The sequence below is a fragment of the Hetaerina americana genome, unplaced genomic scaffold (assembly GCF_022747635.1).
Source record: "Hetaerina americana unplaced genomic scaffold, ioHetAmer1.1.p SCAF_13, whole genome shotgun sequence".
Taxonomy (NCBI): domain Eukaryota; kingdom Metazoa; phylum Arthropoda; class Insecta; order Odonata; family Calopterygidae; genus Hetaerina; species Hetaerina americana.
The window spans coordinates 5,917,224-5,932,779 of record NW_027286403.1 but is presented as its reverse complement, the minus strand read 5'-3'; the positions used below and the strand labels follow the sequence as shown (position 1 = coordinate 5,932,779).

The 15,556-nt window shown below is 35.2% G+C and overlaps 2 protein-coding genes across 5 annotated transcripts in view; one reads left to right on the top strand and one right to left on the bottom strand.

The window, feature by feature from the left end:
• LOC139686066 (CAP-Gly domain-containing linker protein 3-like) overlaps window positions 1-306 on the bottom strand; it is a 27,032-nt gene extending 26,726 nt beyond the window's left edge. Inside the window, exon 1 of the mRNA XM_071583179.1 lies at window positions 40-306. The gene's annotated coding sequence lies outside the window, so the exon portion shown is untranslated. The remainder of the gene's footprint in view (window positions 1-39) is intronic.
• Window positions 304-15,556, top strand: LOC139686064 (peptidyl-prolyl cis-trans isomerase-like 4). Of its 4 annotated transcripts, none has more exons than XM_071583176.1 (10): window positions 304-538; window positions 652-785; window positions 867-999; window positions 1,253-1,357; window positions 1,511-1,666; window positions 3,920-4,016; window positions 8,770-9,011; window positions 12,421-12,599; window positions 12,695-12,744; window positions 13,006-15,556. In XM_071583176.1, the coding sequence occupies exons 2-10, from the start codon at window positions 716-718 to the stop codon at window positions 14,797-14,799; spliced, it is 2,826 nt and encodes a 941-aa protein (XP_071439277.1). In that variant the 5' UTR covers window positions 304-538; window positions 652-715; the 3' UTR covers window positions 14,800-15,556. The 4 variants fall into 4 exon arrangements, with proteins under 4 accessions (XP_071439277.1, XP_071439279.1, XP_071439276.1 ...); XM_071583178.1 differs by having other exon boundaries at window positions 641-785; window positions 13,009-15,556; XM_071583175.1 differs by having other exon boundaries at window positions 641-785.

The window sequence follows — 15,556 nt, the reverse complement described above, 5'->3', positions numbered from 1 at the left end:
GAACCAATAGGTTAATATAGAAGGTAAAATTCAAGATACCATTGACCATATTAACGCGTTGACTTTTCATTGTATACATCTGATTTCCCATCGGTGCGCTTAACGTGCGTTAATTTGATGTCGACTGTCTAGATTAAAAATTGAAATCCTGTATTTTGATACCTTTATTGCTACTGTAGATGAATAATAAGTGACGAGAATTGTTGATACAAGAATGAGGTTCATGTGATTATACATTTTTACACATCTATAATGTTCCTAGCAATTTAATTGAAATGAGATCAAGAAAAGAGGGCGCAGTGTGGCTCGTCGGCTTCGATTGCCTGTATGACTGCCCCTAGATGAAGTCGACGTGACAGTTGCTTGACTGGATTTCTCTTGTGGTCAAATTGAATGGTAGTCGTTAATAATAGTTTAGATCCTCCATGGTATTCGTTGAATAAACTTTCCCTCCATAATAATGAGAATAAAGGGAAGTACTATTGGCAATTTGCGATTTAATTGTTCAAGATGTGATCCAGCATAGAACATTCAACCAGTAAGTTGAATTTTTATAAATTACATTTGCCTTCATGTAATTTGAAGAGAAATTTTTGCTAATGGTTACAATTTTCGACCTAAAAGATTCCAAATTAAATAGGGTTATTATAGGTTCAACTTTACGGGTTAGTACAACGAGCTATACTACAACTCGACGGAACAACATCTAGTTATAATGGCAGTTGTAATTGAAACTACAATGGGGTGTATAACAGTGGACCTTTACATCAATGAAAGACCCATTAGTAAGTCTTTGAATGTAGTTTTGAATTTCTTTGGAATATGGCATTTCCACGAAGGAATTAATCAATTCATTTTATTTTTAGCTTGTACGAACTTCCTGAAGCTGTGTAAAATGAAATATTACAATTTTTGTCTATTTCATTCTGTTCAAAACAACTTCATCGCCCAAACGGGCGATCCAACTGGGACAGGGAATGGCGGGGAGTCCATATATAGGTAATTTATGCTTGCATGTCAACCCATAGTTTATTGGTATAGGTTGTGATTTAGTTGGTCATTGGCGCTATTCGACAAACATTTTGAAGGTAGTATTTGTTGTGCCAGTATTTGTGGTTAATTTGTGCACGGATGTTAGAACTGTAGATCAAAATGCATCCCATGTTTTAATACCAATTTTTTGTTAGAACTGTAGATCAAAATGCATCCCATGTTTTAATACCAATTTTTTTCATATCAATACTATCTACAGTATGGTTCTAGGTGATGATGCTAGGTACTATCAAGCAGAGCAGATGCCCAAAATCAAGCATAGCAGGGCAGGCTTGGTGTCAATGGTCAGCTGTGGCAATCGCATGTGAGTAGATTCACCTCTTTAATGCCTATAACTTTCAGTCGCAGTAAAATCATTTTGGCTATCAGTATCAATTTCCTTTTTAGATAGAGCATGCTGTCAATAGCAGTCATGTTCTTGCAAATCTAATGTCGCCTCTGAATAATTACATTTTAGGGTGGGATCTCAATTCTTCTTCACCTTGGGAGACGAGTTACATTCATTGGATGATGAGCACTGTGTTTTTGGAGAAGTAACGGAAGGGTTTGATGTTCTAATCCAAATAAAGGAAGTCATTTGTGATGAAGCCCACCATCCATTCAGAGACATAAGGTAGTGTTTGCATGAAAGGTTTTTCTACTCTTCTCTAAATGTCAAAAATGGTTTTTCATCTGGTCTACTATGTTTAGTCTTCGCCCAGACTAATATGTCGTCTGCATGCAAAGATCTATCAAGTGTGTAAATAATGCTCATTGTTTATCGTGCTGATAACAGTTTTTTAGATTTAGTAGTTTTGCCTATTTGAGGCAATGCTCATTATATAAATAAACTATTATTTTCATTAATCGTTTTGGTGTTATTTTGAAAGGATATAATATAGTCTTCAAGGTAATCATTCTATAGGTTAGTTTCAGTATGTGATGCTCTTTGATTACTTTCCATAAAGTCACAAAAGAACTTCCACCCAAATTTAAATGAATAACTAAAGATACAATTGGGTATGGCAGCTAGTAAATAATTTTCCAGGTTTTATTTTCATTACATTCTTAGTGGTAAATTACCAGCATATTTGGTGATGAATTTCCTTATACATAATATAAATATTCATGTATGATGTGTATCTGCTTATGTAGCAAGGGGTTTGCAAGATTTCAATTTGTGGGTTATCATCTTCATTGAATTGTCAATATTGTGACAAAATTGAAATTGTGATTTTGTTTGCCTTTTCCTTTCAACCACACATGCACTTAAAAAATCTTCTGAAAACTTATATACTTGATTGAACTAGGTGCTTTAAATCCAATGCAGATATTGGTACACAATTGTGCAGTTTCTGGATTAAGTCAAGTTTTCAAGAAAATATTCTTGAATTTTCAGGAGATGCATTTATGATAATGTACCAAGAAATTATTGAATTCTTTGGTCATAAATGAATACATGTACAATTGCACAAAGAAATAAAAAAATACCAAAATAGGTATTCAAATAGTCAAGGTGTATTATTTTAGTCATGAAGAGTTTTCCTTTCATGTGTATCAGTTTGGCAATGGGCTTAAACATTTGAAATCTGAGAAATGTCTGGGCATTTGTACGAGTAGGCAAAAGTCTTTTTTTTTGGTTGACTGGAATGTTACAAATTACCAGAGCTCAAAATTTAGGCAAGAGATCCGACTCATATGTACTGCTACAGGGAGTACCTCATTGCTGTGAATGGATAAAAAGTATGAAATCTGCCTCAAAATATTTTATTTCTTCAAAATTAAAACATAAAATACCTGAATAAGTAGTTTTAATAGAATGGAATGGAGGAGGGAGGACACTCTTGAATCAGAAGAACTGGATTAGAGGGTGGGGAAGTGGACCTTGCCATACTATCCTTTTTCTCATCCACTCAACATGTTTTGAATATCTTGAGTGGGGTGAGCGTATATTCCACAGATAAGTGGTTCAGTGCATACAAACTTCATAGTGTCACCATCTTTCTATTATTCCATTCCATGTTTTCTATAAGAATTTCATTGTGTTGGTTAAACACTGATTTCATTTCTCTGAATTTGGTAAAAACTAAGATTAAGTATATGCAGAACATTGCATTGATATTAATTGCACATTGAAGTTAAGAAAGAATGGTGGCAAAGATTATTTTATTCGATAGGTGATTACATCCACTAGTAAAGCAGTGATAGTTTTCACTCGTCAACATTTTCTGTTTATGTAACTATATTAATGATGGAAAATCAAAATTACTGGTGGAATACTTTACATTGGTATACAGGTCATGTCATTATATGAAATGCTGCAATTGTTCAGGATTGCACAACTTGTTGCAAGTTATCTGCCCTACCAGCTTTTTATCATCAAATTATCACACTAGAATTTCTGCAGTGCACATTTAAATAAAATGGTTTTTCAGGAGTCATGAAAAAATGAATTATTTGGGAAATTTGTAATACTTATCTTTGATCAGAATTTAATAATCCTAGTAAATCTTCTCCTTTATGAAACTGGAAGAATTTGTTTAGGAATTATATTCTCTGCAAGTTGCATCACTTCCTTGGACTGCACTTTCTCTAATTAATTCCTCCAGGAATACATTTTTATGCTTAGTATTTAATATTTAATGAAAGTCAAGATTAGCACATCATATTCTGTTATTAAGTAATTGGTTTAACTGAAGAAATTTCATTGCCTGGACTATGTTTTTAAAAATATCATCTATGTGATTTTAGAGGTTTTACCCCTTTTGAGTATTCTTTCTTCTGTTCAAGCTGGTTCCTTCAGTTATTCTGAAATTCATTTGCTTTTTTCATAGTTGATAATTTATAATAATGTTTGTATAATGTTGGAATACTTTTTTTACTACAGGATCACGCACACGGTCATACTGGAGGACCCCTTTAATGATCCACCTAATCTAATCTTTCCTGATAGATCTCCAGAGCCAACTAGAGAAAAACTCATGGTTAGTCCCTTGGTTTTAGTACATATTTCATGTTTTGGCATGTAATAATTGTAGACTATCACTGTTCTCACATAGTTGCCACAAGAGCTGGAACAACCTCAGGCTAAAGTCTCTTATACATTCCGAAATAAATGACAGTAAACTCTCCACTATCTATGTGCACGTTAACCATGCTATTTTCTTCCTAGAACCTCAAAATTGTAGTTAAATGAAAATTGTGAAGAAAATGAAATGCTTTGAAACTTTGATGTACTCCAAAAAAAACAAGATTGAAATACCCAAGTCTTATAATTTATACGTATTTATCTCTTATTGTATGACTAGCATTTTTATGATATGGGGATATGTTTTGAACTTGAGGTCCGAGTCCTTCCCCCATGCGAAGTTTTACACCAATGGACTGTGAACCTCCGCCTACTGCAATTATGAATTTGAGTTTGATCTGGTCGGTGTGGTTACTCTAGGGGTAGAAGTTTTATGTGTTAAAATAGTGTTCATATAGTCTGAGAATGATTTTAACCAATGGCGAGCCTTCAGTTATTAGTAGCAGTAGTAGTTTTAAGGGAGGCATCCGACAGCTGAGGTCATTTGCAACATTAGGGATGGGCAGGAAAGGATGAAAGGGGGATAAAAACCCAGTGTTGACATTAGCCTACTCTTAACAAAAGGCACTAAGGGCACAGCAGCTTAACGTCCCATCTGATGGACTGCGTGCTCACTGTGCCTCCGCACCTCCAGTAGGGATCAGGATACTACTGAAAAATATCTGCTGCCTCAGGGATTTAAACCTAGGCCCTCTGGGTGGGAATCCTGCACATTAGCTAGAGCATCATCGCGGTCCCCCCTTGTAAGCCTTCAGTTAGTAGACAAAATGGTATGCGGGAACTTGTAAAGATATAGGTGTGTATGTATTTATTATTGATTCGGTAAAAATGATTAAAGTGATGAATACCAAATTAACATTTGTTAATCCTGATTAATGAATGCAGTGAAGAAGAGAGTAAGATGTATTGACTTCTTAGAAGAGAAAATATGAACAAGCACTCATTTTCAAATTGAAGAACCAAGTAATATTAAGTGACAAATTACGAAAAAACTGCCCGAGATGCCGTGACAGTAGCTTTTAACAGAGCCATCCCCCAAGTGTGCATTACAATGCAATATATTCCAGTGTAAAAATTATTTGCCTTTCAAGGCGGTGTTGATTTTTACTTAGACGTGGCCTGTGCAATAAATGTGTGAACTGGTGCAATCTGGCTGCCTTGAGGTGGACTGTACCTGCCCACTAGCGGCACTAGTTGCCTGAGACCCAATGAGCCGTCTGTGCTTGGCGGATCGTCAAGCTGTGCATATGGTGCAAGTTATGTTAGTTTCTGTGGTCCTTGTATTTACTGTTTGTTGAAAATGGAAATTGCCAAAATCACAGAGTTACGAATCAATATTAGGTTTTTTTTTGGTGAAGTGCGGTAAAAGTTATTAATAAATCAGTGAAATGTTGACAGCAGTTAACAGTGATAATGCTTTGAAGAAACATCAGTTTTCTAGTGGATTAAGCATTTTAAAGATGGCCGACAAGACGCCATGGATGATGGAAGGCCAGGGCAACCTCCAACCACCTGTTTTGACAATCGTGTGCAGTCCCTTGTCCTTACCAATCATCGAAATACTGTCCAAAACATAGCTGATGAACTGAATTTAGGTAAATCAACAGTGCACACTGTTTTAACCAAACATGATGGATAGATCCTTCACCATGACAATGCACCTGCACATTCAACATTGATTGTTTGCCAGTTTCTGGCAAAAAATTCAATTACCATCCTTGATAATCCTCCTTATTTGTCAGATCCCCCTTATTTACATTGAGATCAAAGGAATTGTATGGGGAAGAATTGTGTATAGGACAATTGTATGCAGGAATTGTATACAGTACCATCAGGAAATGATATCGTGAATTGCAGTTCTTGGTGAGGAAGTTAGACAAATCATAAAAATTACAGAATTTGATTAAGCCCTTGAGGAGTGCAAGTATAGAAAGCACCGGGACCGAATGTAAAACGGAAGACGGTTGATGAGGCCAAAGATATTTTGGAATATCACAGTTATGCCATCTTTGTTTATATGTTGCTTTAACCCAACTTCAATGTTTTAAACTTGTTTATACAGTAATTATCCATTACTAATACATAGTACTAAAAGCTTAATTATGTGTGAGGTTTTTCAAGAAATATGTTCTATAATCATTCCTTTGAGCCTTCAGCTTACCCAACATCTTCATCATGTTTTGTCTGAATGCACATTTTATATTCATTTTTGTGAGTCCATTTTCCTAGCTTCCCAAAATGGTAAATCGGATTCAACTGAAGCCAAATGATTTGTATTACATTTACACATACTAAATTCTTTATATTACATATATGACTATTAATGCTCACTTAATTTACCCTGATACATAGGTTTTCAAAGCAATCCTCTCTTAACTTCAATAATAGGTATTTTATATAAAAAATCCCCATGTTATGTTATAATGAAAAATCCATGTTCAAGTGATGCCCTTGGTTTTTTATTAAAGAAGGTAATTACCTATGTAAATCAAATATTAATTTACATGACATATTTAAATGTCACTAAATAAGTAAAAATGAAGAAATACATATCATATAGACAAGGGAGTCATCAAACACAAAGAAAAGTACAAAATACAGCATATTAATACTAAGAACCTGCTTCAAAAAGAACATATACATTAAATTATGCAATAAAAACAATGCAAAATTGCTTGCCATTTAAAAATTCATTCAATGAATAATAGCGTTTCATTAGGAGAAGATTCCAGAGTTTTTTGAAAGGAAATTGCTATAGTCAAAGTTGATTTTACTTTTTTATGCAATTGCATATTAAAATGCAATTTCTTTAATGCCCTATGGCATGAGTGATGTTTGAAGAGGCAATGGAGTATGAATGGATATTGATAATACTTAACAAACAAAATTGCTGACATAAATATATAGTTATACAGTGTTGTGTTTGTTATTATTATTGATAATTCTGTGGTTATGGTAGGTTTTGGATGAACACAGGCTAGATAACGGTACAGTGATACATTTACTTGTACAGCCTCACATCTGGCACAGCAAAAAACCCCTCTTCAATAATGGACACTGCCTTCATTTCGCTGAGCATCCTTATCATATTCCTTCCTGTTCCTTGCTTACCTAATGTTCTCAACCTCTATCATAGTCTTCAATATTTTAATTATTTAACGACTTCATTGATTCAAGATTGATATATTATGGTCACTTCTTCCACCTAACCCCTGAATATCACACACACATTGACGAAAATTAGAAACACCCAAATCCTAGGTGGAGGAAAACCCAGCTAGTTTGAAATCAACCAGCGATCTCTGGGTTGGCAGGTGAGGATGTTACTCCACCACCACCAAGGAAAGCAGAGGGCAATCGGCTGTCTTAGAGAATTTGAAACCAATGGACAAAATCTTTGTTGTGCACCACAAAACTGTTTTATAGATCTCATAACCTTCTCTTCATAACTATTACACATCAATGTTTGACAGCCTGTAGCAAGTGGATAAAAATCAGCTCCATCAACTCCCTGAATTATTATTCATTTCCATGTTTCATGTTGTATGATGAGCTTGACAGGTGACCACAGAGCAAAGCATTTGTCGATACTATTTCAGTGATATCATTATTATTCCACAGTCTTAGCAGCCCAACTCTCGGATAGCATCCAGAAATGTCATTGACGGCTTTTACAGGATAGCTTCTGATGCCATTTCACGTAGCCAATGCATTTAATAGTATCTGAAACCTAATATATTGTTGTGTGACGTGACTAATACTAAAGTTTTGTTAACTTGTGCCTAACAAACCTGTGTGTTGAAAATGTTAAATTATCTCTCATTTAGCCCATTTTGTTGAGAATGTGCCTTTAAAGAAAATGCCTTAAAGAAAAATTAATCTACTGGAATCAAGTTAGCCATATTTGATAATTACGGAAAAACCTAGGGTAAACTTATACATGAGGTACAATTTGGAAATTTTAATTAAATATTGAAGGGGTCTACCCATACACAAGCATATATGGTATATAGTTACTCACCTTGATAATGTTATGGGGAGGCATGTGTATGGTTCAAATAGACTAATGATAAGATGCAACGGTTGGATTACACATGATCTTATATTGAGCTAGTGGCTGAGGAGCATAAAGAAAACTATTGATCTCAAAAAGGCTTGAAAACCCCAAGATGTATTTGCACCTATTTTTAGCAATGGCAAATTATTTGGATACAAAAATACATGACATGAATACAAAAATAGGAAATAACGGCTCTTTGAATACTAATAATGCCATCCACTTTCACCATGAAGGACATGTCTCAAAAAATGTGGAAATGCATTACATGTGTCACATTTAATGCATTGTATACCATTTGTTTATTTAAAGTATCATAATAAATTAATTACTACATTAAGAGAATTGTACTGTGATATATACTGTTCACCAGTATTTTCATCATGCAATTATAATTGTTGGTCTATGCAGTGACTGTCAGTTGCATTGCCCATGAAGTCCAGTTGCTTTTAATTGCCTTCATCCTTTATCTATTTCTATATGTTTAGAAATATGAGGAAAGAAATTTTTTGATTGATATATTGTGTACATTTTGAATAATTGTTATAAATATATTTGTGATGGAATGGCCATTTATCATTTTGTTTCATAGAATGGACGCATTGCTCCGGATGAAGAAGTTGATGACACTAAAGGAAAAACTGTTGAAGAAGTTGAAGAGATGATGCAGAAAAGAGAAGCTCAGGCCCGTGCTACCATTCTTGAGATTGTTGGGGATATCCCAGATGCAGATGTAGCACCCCCAGAGAACATTCTATTTGTCTGCAAGTTGAACCCAGTAACCACAGATGAAGATTTGGAAATCATATTTGGCCGATTTGGCAAAGTGAAAAGGTACCATTTTTTTAAGTTATGTAATTCATCTATTAATTCTTATATGCTCATTAATGTGTTACAGGCTATTGTGCAATGGGATCAATAATGCTACCTGATGTGAGCCATTACCCTGCATTCCAATTTTCATGCCCAAACTCCCAACCTACCCATCATGAAAATCTTGGGGTAATTAAAATTTTGTTAAGGAAATTAGCTACACTTTACTGTATACAAAATAATTTGGTGGGAATATTCATTCCAAGGATAGCCAAGAATATATTATTTAGACTCTGTGCTATCCCTCTTTTGGAATTGGACCACTAAATTTTTGCCTTTGAACCAGTGGATGGTTGCTACTCTCCTGGTTGAGTTCTAAGACCTGCTCAATAATATGAAATTAATTGCTTTGTGGTACTGTTTGGTTGAAGCCTGGACAAAGGGTGCTGAAAACTGGTGGGATGCACCTCCCCAGTGGAAATGTGGAAAATAAGTGTGAGAATGGGATTTGAGTGAAACAAATGAAAATAAATGTAAAAACAAGGGCTTGCCAATTGATATGATATTACCTTGAAGCAACCATGAATATCTTGGTTACACCTCATCGTTAAAGGTATAAACCGTTTAGTTTGGAGGAAAAATCACTACTTTGGCATTTTTTAATTACTAGAGTAGAGGGTGTGATGATATATATATATATATATATATATATATATTATGTATGTGTGTATATATGTGTGTGTGTATATATGTGTGTGTGTATATATGTGTGTGTGTATATATGTGTGTGTGTATATATGTGTGTGTGTGTGTGTATATATGTGTGTGTGTGTATATATGTGTGTGTGTATATATGTGTGTGTGTATATATGTGTGTGTGTGTGTGTGTGTATATGTATGTGTATGTGTATATGTATATGTATGTATATGTATATAACACTCCCGTTCTTCACACCCTTTTTTGCTTAATATGATTGCTGCTTTATTTGATGATTCATATCTGGCGGAAAGTTTTTGAATTTTTATGGTGTTTTTGTTAGCTTGATTTCCTTATTGCCAGGAAGGTAGATTTTATCTTTAGCTTCGGTATTGGTATTTTCTCAAAGAGTAAGGCCAGATGCTCTCCGTTTCTCTTACTTCCACGACATGTTTTTATTTTTAAATCTTGAGTGTTTTATTAGGCATTAAGTTGAACACAGGGTGTTCAAAGCATTAGTATTTACATGAAAGTAAAGCCAAATGCTATCTATGTTTCACTTCAATGTTTGATATTTAAACCTTGATTGTCTTGATTAGATAGAAGGTAAACACTGGCTGTCCACTAACTTCAACCCTCGTAATTATTTCAGTTACAATAACATTCCAGCCAGCTCAATTTTTATTTTGTGATATGCTAATTTTTGAAAATGTTTTCCTCTTTAAGTAGTGGATTCCATTAAATTGACTCCCACTAGAGTATGTAATGTACTGTTTCATACCTCTTGCAAATATCACTTCTCAATCCACCCCACTGTTGAAGCCCTCCCCCTCAAATCTCTATCCTAAATTAACCCCTGTATTTTTAGTGTACAATTATTTCATTGTTCCCAGTAAATAATGGTAATCATTGTTCAAAATGTTGGGTGGTATGTTCATATATTTGGTACATATAGGCATTTGAAATTAGATCAACTTATCTTGTTTCATGCACTATTTCAGTTCAAAGGAACAAAAAAAGAAGCTTACTTCATCTGCCAAATGTACTTAGGTTCTTTCTTCCTATATAATTTGCTAACTACTTCTACTGCTACTACTTTGTGCATTTTTAAAGCACCTCTGCAATTGATTCTCTCCAAGGCAGTTTACATGAACAATAGATGATAGCTCTCTTGAAAACATCTTGCTCTTCCATGCTTGATATAACATGCAAACATTAATGTATTTTCTAATTTATCTAGCATCGGAATCCAGCGTAGCTCTAATTTAAATCAGCAAATATATTTGAGCATGATTTGCTTTGCTAGAATTTTGAATAATTTCTTTTGTGATTGGTAGTGACAAAAGCCATCTCAATAAATGGGTTGTGCTAAGATGTATCTCTAAAGGTTTATCCCTCCCCTTCACAGATGTAGTTATTCTAGCGCTACCTATCTTCTACATATCCATCACCTTTTCCTTTTGAGTATAGCAGAACAGTAGCCTACTAACTCACTCTCAGCAACAGTCATTAACTGACCAATGTCATGTGTAATTTTTAGTATAGGTCAAAACCTCATTCTCTGGACTGAAATGACCCTCGTCATCCTTCAAATATATGATTATTTCTTAGAATAATCAAAGCAAAAAATGAGTCATTCCCTGTAGTTCTTCACTCTGTCACCTAAATAAGTGTTTTCTGATTTTTATACTTTGGTACATGGAAGAGTGTAAAGAGTTGGCATATGTGAGATTGATATTTATGAAATGTAACTTAATAGGAGTAAGAATTTTCATGAAATAGCTTTTTCTCCGGAAGTATTACCATGATATTTTTATGAAAATTACTACAAATTTTCAGCTGGTCCTCCTTTACTCAGTCTATGTGAGGTCCTTCCATAGGGAAAGAGATGATGTAGGGAGTCTCGTAGCAAAGTTTCCTTATTTACAGAGCCATTTGACTTGAGCCTTTGATCATTATTTCATTTTTGATCCTTTGGGATAAAGAAATAATTTAGCTCCTAAAGTCCCTTGTAATAGCATTAAACCACCATATTTGCTGGCTGAGTGAGTCAGGTACATGTAAGGCAGCCGCTTGCAAAACCTCAAGGTCATATGTGGATGGGTGAACTGGGAATTAGGCTCTCTAAAACCTGATGACACACCAGGATTGATTTATTGATATCCCAGGGGGACATAGACCACCAGATATTTTCTGAGATAAAGTAACCTTAGCTCAACTAGAATCCTAAGTTTCTCCTGACAACTTTTAACCTTAGAACAAGCTGATGGGATTTTTGTTATAAACCACCTGGGTTTACCTCATGAGATGCTCTTCACTATGCATGGTAATTTGATGGCAGAGAGATACTGTTATATGCTTCTTCCCACCATAGCAATAGTTCTCACTCATCCACAAATTTTATGTCCTTAGTGTAGTACCTGATTTAAAAAGTTTATAGTCGTTAGGACTTGTGGAAACATTTATGTGAGTTGAAGCACAGCTTGGAGGGTGTATTTTGTTGTAATTACCTCAATTCTATTTTTTTTAATTTAATGAAGTATTGTTTGAAAGAAGTTTATAGAGAATTGTTTGCTCCATAAAGATTCCTTTATGCTGTTGTGTAATGCGATGGAATTGGCTCAAAAGTATTAATGGAGCTTATAACAAAGGGGCATTGCATTCTGTAATCTATGGGTGGGTCATTCAGAGAATCTGTCAATAAGTATTCACCAAGTCATATTTTCATTGCAGTTGTGAGGTCATCAGAGATAAAAACACAGGAGATTCTTTACAATATGCCTTCATTGAGTTTGAGGATAAGAAAGCCTGTGAAAGTGCATATTTCAAGATGGACAATGTTCTGATTGATGACCGGAGAATCCATGTGGATTTTAGCCAAAGTGTGGCCAAAATGAGATGGAAAGGAAAAGGTAAGTTTGTCAAAAATAAAGAAATTGATGGTATTCAATAATGAGAAAAATCTGTCATCTTTTGATAATTTTTGTGATTCCTCTTACCAAAATAGGAAAAGGCGTGGATTATTTTCCCAATAACCAGGAGAGAGAAGGATTTAGGGTGAGAATTTATCAAATGGTTAATAATTTAATATCTCAATTAGAGATCTCCTGAAAAATGAGAGGTTAAATATCATCACTCAAGTTATCATATTGCCCTCAAGTAAGGAATGCAAATCATTGTTTCAATTTAATTTGGATGAAGTATAACTTAAGAGGGAAAATAATTGCAGGAGAACTTTTTTATCATCATATATACTTAAAAGCCTGTCAAAAGATAATTGGCTACCATCCACCTAATATACTTGAATTTACTTATTAGCAGGAGCAAGATAATAACAACCCCAACAAAAAAGCTGTGAGCATTAGGAGCATGAGTAGATCACCTGTTCGTCAGGAGAGAGGTCATGAAGAAAGTACTGCAGAGTCATGGGTTAAATACCAGGAAAAGGCTGTGGAAATTAGAAGAAGACATATGACCTGGGAATATAATGATGGTAAACCCAGGGATAAGGCACATTTGATTGATAGGAACAAAGGGCATGATTATAATGGCCAAAGAAGTTATGAACGGAATAAAGAAGATAGAAGCTCTGAGTTTAATCATATTTGGGACAAAAGGCATAGCCGAGAAGGAAGGGACTACTACAATGGGAGAGGTGGAGGTTCAGAAAGAATGATGGAGAATCTAGATACTATGAAAGAATGGGAAAGAAGAAATCAAGGTCGTGACAGATTGAAGACAATATTGTATGAGGAAGAAGATAGGAGGAGGAGCTCAGAAAAAGGGCACGGTGGGAGAAATGATAGAATCTTAAAAAAGAATGGCCACATTTACCATGGTGAAAATTCTAGGTATGAGGAGAGAAAGTTTGGAGGCAGGAGTTATAGACCGAAGAGGGACGACCGTTATCATAGGAGTGAAATGGAAGTGTACAGAAATGAAGCTGACCTGAGTTCAGAAAATGAGGAAAGGGGTGGAAGAGACAGAAGAAGAAAAAGAAGTGAAGAGAGGGAGCGCTCTGGTAATGGGGATGGCATAAGAAAAAGAAATGGTGAAATTCACTCAAATTATTATGATAGAAGTAGTAAATATAATGGAGAGGTAACTAGTGGCAGAGGAAGAGACAATTTGGAGAATAAGGAGAAAGATCAGATGTGCAAAAATTTGCTCAGCAATACTGTTAGTGGTGGCTCAGTGAAATATAATGGTGGTCAAGGAGGTAAGAAAAGAAGAAGTTCTGGAACATCGAAAAAGAGCTCTGATAAAAAAGTATCTAGGCAGATTGTATCAGATGGTAAAAAACACTCCTGGTCAATAGTTAAAATGAAAAAAGATCAGGGTGGCAAAGTCAGTTCTAAGAAAATCCAAAAGAGGAGAAGATTCAGTAGTTCTAGTAGTTGCTGTAGTGACACTAGTTGTAGTTGTGGAAGTACTTGTTTCAGTAGTAGTAATGACAGTGACTTGGAGTCAAAGTCTGATGATAGTGAATCTGTTACTAGTTCAAGTTCACTCACAGAGCAAAGGTTAAATTTGAAGCGGAAGGGGAACAAGAAGAAACCTGCTGTAGAAGCAAAGAAGGTAAAAGTATCGAAGAACATTCACCGTAAGAAAAGGAGCTCATCCTCAGAAAGTTCTGATAGCTCTTTTCAACACTCAAAAGCTAAGTTGAAACACCGAAAGAGGAAGGTCACCAATACTTCATCATCAGAACCAAAAAGTCAGTCACTAAGCCGAGGCAAACATCAGAAAATTAAGAAGAGACCAAAGAAAAAGCTGAGAAGAAAGAATGACTCTTCTGAGTCAACTTCTGAGGAGTCATCTTCATCATCAGACTCCATTGAATTTAAGAAGCTTAATAGTCTGAAGAGAAAAAAGAAGTTGAGGAAAGGTGTTGCTGTTCAGAAGAAAAATAAACAGATTAAAATTTCCCGCAAGGCTAGAAAGGCTGATTCAACAGTTTCTTTGAAGAAGAAGAAGAAACGGAAAATGGAATCAAGTGAAAGTTTAAGTTCCAGTGATGTGACTGAAAGTGAATCTTCTATGGAAGAGCAAACACACAGAAAAGATAATTCCATCAAAAGTAAGGGTGGAGAACTTATCCGAGGAAGGTAATTTTGATATTTTATTTGTCCTGTAGGAAATGTGGTCCTGAGCTACTGAGCCAAGGGCCTGGGTTTGATTCCAGGTGATGCCTCTAGATGGTGGACACCCTTGGTGATATTTTTAACTTTTTGGGAGTCCCTGATTTATGTGGGTAAGAAATTTGGTGCTCACCCTGAGGCCCTGGGCTGAATCCCTGTGACAAAATATTTTTTATCAAAATCCTCATCTTAACTTGAGGTGTTTAGTGGAGAGCATTTTGAGTGAGTACGCTGTCTGTTGGATGGGATGTTAAGCTGTAGTAGACCCCTTGGTGCCTTTCGTTAAGAGTAGGCTAATGCCGACGCCGAGTTTCTCTCCACCCTTAATCCTTTCCTCCCCATTCATAATGGTGTAAATAAACTCAGCTGTTGGTCGTGTCCCTCAACAATTACACTAGTATATGGGAAAAGTGTCACCAGCTTCTAAGAACTCTAATATTTTCACAAAGAAGACAGAATGAAGGATCAACTTATTCAGTGGAAAGCTGTCAAGTGTGTAATCTGTTGACTCTTATTCTAGGTGGTCTGACCATGCTTGGAACATTAATCTATTGTGAATAAAATGTTGTGCTTAGTGTTAATGGTGGTGTTATGTCAAAGCTGTGTATAAAAGTTTAACATTGAATTGAAATTAACAAGTGAAAAATACATTTATCTTGTGCAATTTTATTAATAGTATGAGGGTAGTTTGTAAAGTTCTTGGAATGAAATAGAAATAAACAACTTAC